Source organism: Labrus bergylta, chromosome 19 (assembly GCF_963930695.1).
Source record: "Labrus bergylta chromosome 19, fLabBer1.1, whole genome shotgun sequence".
NCBI lineage: Eukaryota > Metazoa > Chordata > Actinopteri > Labriformes > Labridae > Labrus > Labrus bergylta.
In genome coordinates, this window is record NC_089213.1 from 5,050,799 (window position 1) to 5,060,187 (window position 9,389).

General features: G+C 42.2%; 1 protein-coding gene across 1 annotated transcript; it reads right to left on the reverse strand.

The window, feature by feature from the left end:
- Positions 1-52: 52 nt before the first annotated feature.
- LOC109997807 (lysine-specific histone demethylase 2) lies at positions 53-9,376 on the reverse strand. The gene is made up of 21 exons (XM_020652416.3): positions 9,235-9,376; positions 8,835-8,977; positions 8,073-8,194; positions 7,692-7,781; positions 7,442-7,553; positions 7,217-7,330; positions 7,102-7,140; positions 6,796-6,988; positions 6,528-6,712; positions 6,201-6,371; positions 6,025-6,099; positions 5,804-5,938; positions 5,531-5,702; positions 4,576-4,703; positions 4,020-4,151; positions 3,820-3,894; positions 3,592-3,708; positions 3,363-3,488; positions 2,349-2,471; positions 1,964-2,116; positions 53-1,249 (listed from the first exon to the last, which is right to left on the reverse strand). Exons 1-21 carry the CDS (start codon positions 9,248-9,250, stop codon positions 1,166-1,168), a joined length of 2,505 nt encoding a protein of 834 aa, XP_020508072.2. The 5' UTR covers positions 9,251-9,376; the 3' UTR covers positions 53-1,165.
- Between the last annotated feature and the right edge of the window lie 13 nt (positions 9,377-9,389).

Here is a 9,389-nt window from a genome sequence, read left to right on the forward strand (position 1 = left end):
TTAAATCACAAGTCTGAAAAAGTCTGAAAAAGGACACAATTAGTCTTAAAAGTATGGCAGTTGATAGCTCAGTTTATTAGACACATACATGATAAATAATCAAGCACTAACATCTGACAAACAGGACATGATCACCTAGATGTGCTGACCTAAACAGAAATATGAGGACCTACATGTAAAGCTTAATTAGTCAACATTAGTCAAACAAAGTGAGAGCGTTGTTGTGCTGCTCTCCGACACGTGATCTCAGGGAGTTAAATGTTCAGGGACTAATACAACAGAATATGGATGGTTGTGTTTTTAAATTTTTTTTGTTCCATCATCATTTTCTGAGAGGTGTTTCGATCACATCCCTGAGACAGAAAGGGGACAACCCGGTGTCTTCTGATCGTACTTAGTCCTACGTAGAATATAACTCGTCTTACACATTAGCTATTCATTTATTCTTTTTAATATAGATCAAAAACTGTTCAATCAAAAGTGCCACAGCAGAAGTATGCATACTAGATATCTAACCTTTTGTCCATTTTATCTCAATACGTATACCAACACATGAATCACAAATGACACAACACAAATTCATTACGGTCGTATCAAACATGGGTAACTCATCAAATACAATTACATACAATTTCTTGAAACCTTATCCTAGGAGATCCAATATAAGTTGATTCATGATTCAGTTGTAATCCATGATTTGACAATTTGGGAGTTTACCAGTGTTTCATGCACCCTTGTCTCTTAAATATGACATTTTATGACCATTTCATCACAAGCGTTTCTACAGATCAGTTCATTTAACTCGTCCAACTCATCATCAGGTTAACCAGCACAGCAAACCCTGGCAGAGCTTTTCTATTTTTTATCAAACATTCATTGCATGATGTCAATCCTTTTTGCATCTAATCACCAACAAACACTTCTTATAGCTGGATTTTTTTGATAAAAATAAAAAACAGGTCATCGTCTCTTGTGTTAAATGTGTTGAAGCACCTGAAGACCTCTTCATGTATTTGAAATGGAAAAACAGGTACAGTACAGTGAAACCTCATCCCTAGTTGAGTTATTTAGAGTAGTAGTCCTAGGTGTGCAACGGTTTGTCTCAGGGCAACCCGTGTGTTGATGCTGGTGTGGTTTTTTTGTAGTTCTCTGGGTTTCATAGAGTTTACATAGCAGTCATCTTGCTTGCCTCCCTGACCCCGCTCAGGTAGGCTCCCGTCACAGTTTGTGGGAAATGTCTGTTTGTGGCCTGGTGACAAATCACAAAGACAATGACACAATTAGAAAATCACCTTAAAGTCTGCAGTAAAATCTTTAAAGGTCACATATTATACTCTCTTTTCAACCAGTTTAAGTCTCAGAGCTCCTCAAAACATGTGTGTGACGTTTCTTGTTCTCGATCCACTTTGATCCTGTATTTGATAATGTCTATAATCCCCTCTATTTCAGCCGTGCTCAGAACAGGCTGTTTCTGTGTCTGTACCTTTAAATATGTAAATGAGCTGTGTATGACCACGCCCCCTCTCTGGAAGGGCTTGGGTCGGCTCGGGCTTTCTCGCTCCATGTCCTATTGTTTACGGTGAGAAGGCAGACTCAGAGGGCAGAACAAACACCTAGCTGTGGGAGTGTCACCCACGTGGGGGAGGGGTTACTGCCCTTTGTGATGTCACAAAGGGAAAATCTCCAAACGGCCTGTTTGAGCACACATTTTCTGAAAAGTGCAGCAGGCAAAAGACGAAGAGGATGGACTTTTCTCATAATTGGGGAGTTTTTTAGACAGACTAGAGACACATATTAGTGTTACAAAATATGGTGGAGAGTATTTTGCACATAGCGTGACCTTTAAGTACGGAAATTAAGTACAGGAATATCCAAAGACATACTAGTTTAATAAAGATAATCAGTCCAAACTCACATTACCCCTGTAATAAATGTTAGCAGACACGTTGCGATCACACGTTACCTCGCCAGCAAAGAAGACTTTCCCCTGCACGTCTTCAGCGAGGATGTCGTAGGCCTCTCCACTTCCTCCTGTTTTCACAAAGCTGTAGGACATCTGCGACCACTTGTCTTTGCTCCAATGTGTGACCAAGTAATGCAGCGGCTCTGGAACCTCCTATCAAGAATGACACACAGCAAGATTCAGCAACAGTAATGAGGAGCACACAAAACAAGAAGAGTGAGGACACTTGCACCCTAGGTGCCATGAATTATGAGGCCAGTCAAAGAGAGATCACAGTTCTTTGTTATTTGAAGCAAGACGCTTAGTAGGAACTTCAAGACTTTAGCTGGGTTTCAAAAATCAGACAACCAGGGTGAAAGTTTATCTTGAACACTTAATACGTTACCTGTTCTTTGAAAAGCTCGCGCAGGACCTTGACACACTCGTCCACCACCTCCTTGTCCTCCAGGTCCTGGACAGTTTGAACAGCATCACCAGTGATAACAGACATGAGGACAGCCTGCTTACCCTACAAAACACATACACACATATTCAAAGAAGGCTTCATACACATTCATTCAATAAATTAACTATTTTTATTTGAGCTGTCAAACAAACACATTCTTAAATTGCATTTAATTGTATTTTGAATCGCAATTTTTGAATTTGGCATTTAAAAAAAATATTGTTAGGCTTTTATTTTGAAGTTTTTTTTACTGTCATAAGCTGAGAGTACTTTACTTGCTGTTTGAATGCGTCCCTTCTTTTATTTTGAAATGAAGTAAGGACCTTCTGCTAGATCGAAGTGCACGACATGAAGTTAAGCACAGAAACAGGAAGTGGTTATGGATCACAAACTGACTTCAAACAGCTCAAAGGAACGGTAACAAATGTGTGATGTCATAAGGCGGATATTACTTTGGACTGAGAGTCTGTTAAAGTGAAATAAGACGTTCAAAGACGCAGCAGTGTCCTTGTTCTACATCACTGTGACTACAGGGAGACACTGAGGACGACAATGTACGGGGAGCCTAAAGGGACAAAATAGCATAAGATTAATCGCAATAAAAGAAAACATTAGGAATAAATTTCAGAACTAAATTAATCATGATTAACTAGTTAATGCTGACAGCCCTGCGTTTTAGATTAAATGATCTTTCAGGTTCTTGCTGTTTACTGATTTTAAGTAACAGACATTGTTTCTGTGATTGGCGTTCCTGTCGTACACGAGTAGGCCAAACCTGTTTTCCCAAATAAAAACAGAGGTAGAATTTCTGACTGGACAGTGTCTGATTCTTTTGAGTGCTAATGTATGATATTACTGTATGGATAGAAATGTGAGAAATGTATTATATCAGGATAAGCCCCTTGAGGTGTATCACCTCGTTTTCAAGGGGGTCCCAAATGGGAAAAATCAAACCTGTGGATCCATGTCGTAGAAGACACTGAACATGCCCCTCTTCTCAGGACCTGGAGGTATGTGACCAAAGTAGTCTGCCCCCTGGATTTTCTTGTCCCAGAATCTGTACGGGAACTGAAGAGCGATCTGTAAGAAGTTAAAAAATATATATATGTTAACACTCACAGAGAGGCACGTCCTGGTGACCTGAACCTTTTTACAACAATGAATAAAAGAAACCTGTTATGACCTTTTCTATGATACCGGCTCCCAGACTGTGGATCGCTTTCAGTTTCCTTTCAGGAAGCGGAGGGTTGAACTGGATCAGGTTCTTTTGTAGTAAGGTCAACGGGACTGTGACAAGAACCTGACAGAGGGTAAGGATGTTCAAATTCTACATTACGACATCATGAGAAGCAGCAGGGACTACAGCAAACGTTTTTCTGAAACAACACTTTTCTAACTGACATGTTCTCACCTTGTGTGCTGTCCACTGAGAGCCATTGGAGGAGGTAACTTTGACAACATCACCTGAGTAATCAATCGCCTGGACCTGGAATTTAAAACAAAAAAAGGAAACCTGGTGATTTTTAACAATGCAGTATGCAACCCGGTTTCAGAAAGGTCAAAGTGACAGCTGAAATTAGTGAAAGGACTGAATTAAGTTCAAAGACAAACCGGGCATTTTGTGCGGATGTCGAGCCCCTCGCCAAGCTTGTGGAGTAAAACGGAGTAGCCCTTTGTGAGTAAAGTGTGGTCTCCTGAGAACTGGGCAAAAAACTCATTGTGGTCCCAGGATCTTGCCGATACCTAAAAAACAAAGAAAAAAAATATATTTCAGAACATTTTCTTCATCATTCTCTTGAAGAAATAAAATCAGAATCCACACAATTTGAATATTTTCTAATAGGTCGGACAAAGACAGGGATTCCAACACAATAACTCAAAACCTCAAATATAAAGACACATGGAATACTATAGCTTGATCAAGAAGTCGAAAGTTAAATTGAGCCATTCCGTAAAACCCTTCATGCTATTATAGAACGTTTTCAGAGAAGATACGATGGTTGATTTGAAAGTAAAATGTATTTCTAACAGTGAAGCAGCCATCTTCATTAAAACACAGAACATGCTGAGGGAAATAGATACCTCAGAATCGTTTATTTTTCAGACTAAAATAAAATTGGATGCGACTGAGATTCTCGCAGCTCTTTACAGTTCAGGTTGTTCATACCTGGTCTAACGTGCTCCCACAGGCGTACTCCAGGTTGCTGAGATGAAACTGAAGCACTTTCTCCTCCAAATCACTGAACTGCATTCCTGAATCCTGCAGAAAGTTCTTCTTCACCTCCTGGACTTTTTCTGGAGAGAGTCAGTGCACACAAGTCCGAGGTCAAATATGTCACAACACCAACCAAACTCAGATCTTATTTGTTTGTTTTTTTAATATAAAAATAAAGGTTGGATACAGAGTTTTTTTTTGTCAGCACAACTTTTAATTATGTGTAGTAAAGTAAAATCCATTCATGTGCGTAGCTGCTGTCATTGTTAAAAAGATGGAAACGTTGTCAGAGACATCATGCAGCAAAACAAAGAAGAGTTTTCCCAACAATGAGCGAGGCGATGTCTGCGAGCTCGTTCAGGCAGACACCTCGAGCTGCACTGGTTGGGGGAGAGGGGGAGTCAAGTTGTTGCTGCTTGATTTATGTTTCTGTAAAGCACTTTGTACTACATCACTGTATGAAAAGTTTGATTGATTGATGATTGATATTGGGTTTCTATTTCAGCTGAAAGATTTCCGGTCTCTCCCTCCGCTCTTTCATTGCCAGCTCTGACCTGCAGCTCATTGCTCATCCCCAACACCACCCCAGCCTCCACCTGTAGGCCCCGACGGGGGTTTTAAGATATCATCTCATCACTCCTCAGATTTCTGCATGTAAAATAAACTGCGAGGAGGGATGATGTTGGAGCCTCAACGCCAAACACAAACTATGTTCTGCTGCTTCAACACAAGTCTTCTTTCTGCAAAAGTCTTTATTTGTCCCAATATATGTACTCAGTGTAAGCACATATAAACTAATTGTCTGATAACAAGAGGTATAAACTGGTTTTTTTTTTTTGTTAAATTGGTTTAACCTCCGACTTCACATTCAAACTTTACGTGATGTTTTAAAATAACAGTTCAGCACCTTTCAGCGGTGTGTCCTGGTTCTGCGACTTGTCCTTCCTCCACTCTGACACGACGTCCAGGATGGCATTAAAGTGGAAGTCCATGCGCTTGTCGATGGCTGGGTCAGTAGCCTGCCCCCCCTCCTGGAAGAGGTCACAGCGCTCTCCCAGCTTGTGCATTTTGATTCCAATCTGCGACAGAAGAGCCACAAGTAGACGGAAGATCAAAACACAAGAGTTAAGATCAGGCTCAATTTACAACTGACTTTTCAAGCTCCTCATACTCCTCCTACCTGTTCACACATCAGGCCGATGGGGTTGTTCACACAGCCGTTGACAATCTGAGCTCCTCTGCCGACAGTGACGCCCAGAGAGGCATCATCCCACACGCGACCTCCAATTCTCTCCCTCGCTTCAAGCACCATCACCTGTAGACCCGAGGATAACGAGGAGTGTGAAGGCACAGCTCTGTTACAAGAAAACTGGGTAGAAAATGTGCGACAGAACATTTTACCTGAGTGCCAAAGTTTTGCAGCTGACGCGCAGCAGCCAGACCTGACGCCCCGGCACCGATGATAATAACATTTCTCTGCAAAAAAAAAACAATCAAATGTGAGACTACCGCAGCTTTAAATAGTGTTTGCAATGTGTTCTTTAGTTTGACGATAGAGTGACGATAAGGACACTCACTGAGCAGTATTTTTCAGGGAGCAGAGGCCGTTTCACTGCCAGCACACCGGTGTTTATGAGACCTTTCCTGGTCATGAAGTGCAGCACACGGTCCATCTCCTGCACGCAGCGCACACGCACCAAACCCCGCACAATGATGTTCTCAGCACATTTCTGGGAAGTCAGCACCTCCTTTAGGAAAACAAACAAAAGAAAACAACAGAAACAAATCAGTATCTTGTTGCTTTCATGTTATTCAACCACAAATGTCTATTTCCGTTCAAAAACTTAAAAGGTGAAACACATGCAATGTTTGTAAGACACTTTAAGAGGATGTATGCTGTGCACCTTGCAGCTCTTGTGCCAGGAGGCCAGTATGAGGTTACGCAAAGCCAAATACATGGTGGGATCACGGGAAAATTCTGGAAACTCATAAAGCTCGTCCAGCTCCATCATATCTGGCCGCACGCACAGAGCCTTTCCACACTCGTTCGGCTGGTAGAATGGCTGAAAGTACGGACACAGGCCTGGAACTGAGGGACATAACGGAGATCATTACAATGTGGTTTAGACTGATACTTCTAAAGGGGAGCTCATCTAATAGTCAAAGACTCACTCTGAGGCTGGACGGCTCTGCAGTGATCGGCCCTGAGCTCAGACAGAGACACGCTACTGGAGGAGCCTGCTGGACTCATCCCCACACAGTCAGGGTAGTACGCAGCAAGGAAAGGGCTCGCTGGACTGTCTTTGAACAACGGCGGCAAAATCAACATCGAATGCCACCAGCTGTCGGTCACCTCTGCCACTCTCTGTCAGAATTCAACAAAACGGGAAAGACCATCAGCAAGTGTGACAAATCAATTTCATATATGAAACTGCTTGAATCCAAAAGTAAACAATCTAACACACAGCAACATCTTACCAAGTCCTCTGGCTGGGAGCACTGGTCCGGTCCCTCACTCTGCAGGAAGAAAGAAAGATCATTATAGGCACATAAAGAATAAAATAAGTCGACTGTAAATCCTCTTTCCTGTTACTTTGATGTTGTTGAACTTCATGCCACAGCGGTACGTCTCTGCTAGGGAAGCAGTGAGCTGGATCTCTTTAGTCAGCTGTCGCCACTTCCTACAGTCCGGTCTTGTGCATTGAACCTGAAAGGGTCGAGAGAAGAAAGAAACATATCTGTATTTGTAAGAGGGAGAACTTAAACATGTGACCTTCAGTTGTTTAAAAGGCACAAAGAAAAGAAGTTCTGCATTTACCCAGAATGGTAGCTGCTGATCTGCCATGAAAGCTTTGAGACTGGGCTCACTTTTCCCGTTACTAGTCCACACTTTCTTCCAAAAAGCAAAAGTCTCATAGCCATCTTTGTGACTGCCAATGGAAGAAAAGAAAAAAAAAGGGGGATTTTATGTCCTTAATTTAATAGTTAATAAGATACAGAAGCATATTTATTTTTATTCATATTCAGTGAAAAGAAAGAACTCTGAGTTGTTGTTCTGTCAACATTACCTTCTGTAGTAGTGATCAAAACATTCGTTGCAAAAATGCTCCCCACATGACAGATGATACCAGCGAGACGTGTATCCGTTTTTAGCACATCTGGGAGAACACATAAGAGCTGGTGTTAACAGCAATCACATCTAGTTAGAGAAAACCTGTGTGTGCACATCGAAGGGCAGTTCTATTTAAGCACGTTTCAATCTACAAAGTGTGTGAGTGTGTGTGTGTGTGTGTTTAAATGTTTGGTATTATGTTTTGGATTCACCTTTTATTTTGATTTTGTATTATGATGATTAATTTATGTTTCGCAAGGACCCCCATGAAAATGAGACGATGCATCTCAAGGATCTACCCTTGAAATAAATCACAAATGACAAAGATTCACATTACCTTTCAGATGCACTTGCGAAACAAACCGGGTATGTGGCAGAGCATCCAGCCTTCTCACACTTTCTGTACTTCTTCTCGGACTGGTCGTCTTCTTCCTCCGTGTCCGTGGCTTTCCGTTTGCTCTGGAAGAGAAGGTCATCAACTAAAAGACAAAAACAGCTGACTGAGGCTTCTCTCAAAACTTGGGTTCCCGGAAAAAAAATCCAACCACCACTGAGTGTGACTGGTTAAATCACGCAAGGAGTCACTAGGTTCCACTTAACAACGTTTTATTGAACTTGCTGCTTGACAAGGTGTTCATGCACATTTGCATGAATGTGTGAATGTATCTCTCTTCATGTTTGTGTATGCGTGTGTGGTTTATTATCAATGGACGCACACAACTTAAACTGTAAACTCTCCGGTCTCTCTCTTTCAAACACTACGGAGCCCGAAACTACCACAGCTAGAGGGTTTTTTTTTTTTTTTTTGGAACAGTCCAAGAGGAGCTGGCCTTTTTAACATCAACAATCCCCCATGCACTTTAATGTCAGAGTTCCTTTGAGCAAATTCTGCACAACAAAGGTCACAAGTGAAGATGTGCAATCTTTTGGGGGGGGGAAGCAGCTGATATACTGTCATTACATTTGATGGAAAGTGTAGAACCATAGGGGGGGGGGGGGGGATTCTGTAGGAGATACAGTCTGAGGATTATAAAGACACCGTCACTGCTACATTCAGCAGGGAGACACACAGAGGTTAAAGGTGAACGCTGCGGGTCACCTGTCCAGGAGGAGGGTTGTTGGTGCGCTTCACTCGGACGGTGATCTGCCTTCCCGAGGAGCGCAGGGTCTGTCCGTCCCCCGGAGACTCCCCGGAGCTCCTCTTCTTCGCCCGGCGAGCACCAGAGGCATTCCCAGAGTAATCTGAACACAGCAACAACAACAACAACAACAACAACAGTGGAAAATGCATTTCTGCTCAGTTTAAATGGGGCCTTTGTTGTGACTGATATACATGATGTTTACAGAACGCGTTAGAAATTGGTCAAAGCCAATGAAACAGCACGTTATTCACATGTAAAAACAGAAACGCGGATGACAAATAGACACATTGGAAAGCTCTTTAAACCAGCCACACTTTAGCATTTAGCAAGCATGAGCAGCGTGTTACGAAGACTCACCTGCATCCGACAGCATGACCGACTGCTAAAACCCCGGGATTAATTTAGCTTTATTTAGTTTCTTTGACGTTTTGTTGTTGTTATACGTGTCTAACCCGCTTATTGTTGTGGGGGGCGGGGGGGGAATCAATGCGCTGTGTGTTGCGAGAATACCA

Excerpts from the sequence above, each read along its gene's own strand:
- LOC109997807 (XM_020652416.3), bottom strand. Across the intron at positions 3,489-3,591 it reads GAGCCGGTATCATAGAAAAG|ATCGCTCTTCAGTTCCCGTA; the intron begins GTCATAACAGGT and ends AACTTCTTACAG. Across the intron at positions 1,250-1,963 it reads AAGTCTTCTTTGCTGGCGAG|GCCACAAACAGACATTTCCC; the intron begins GTAACGTGTGAT and ends ATTTGTCACCAG.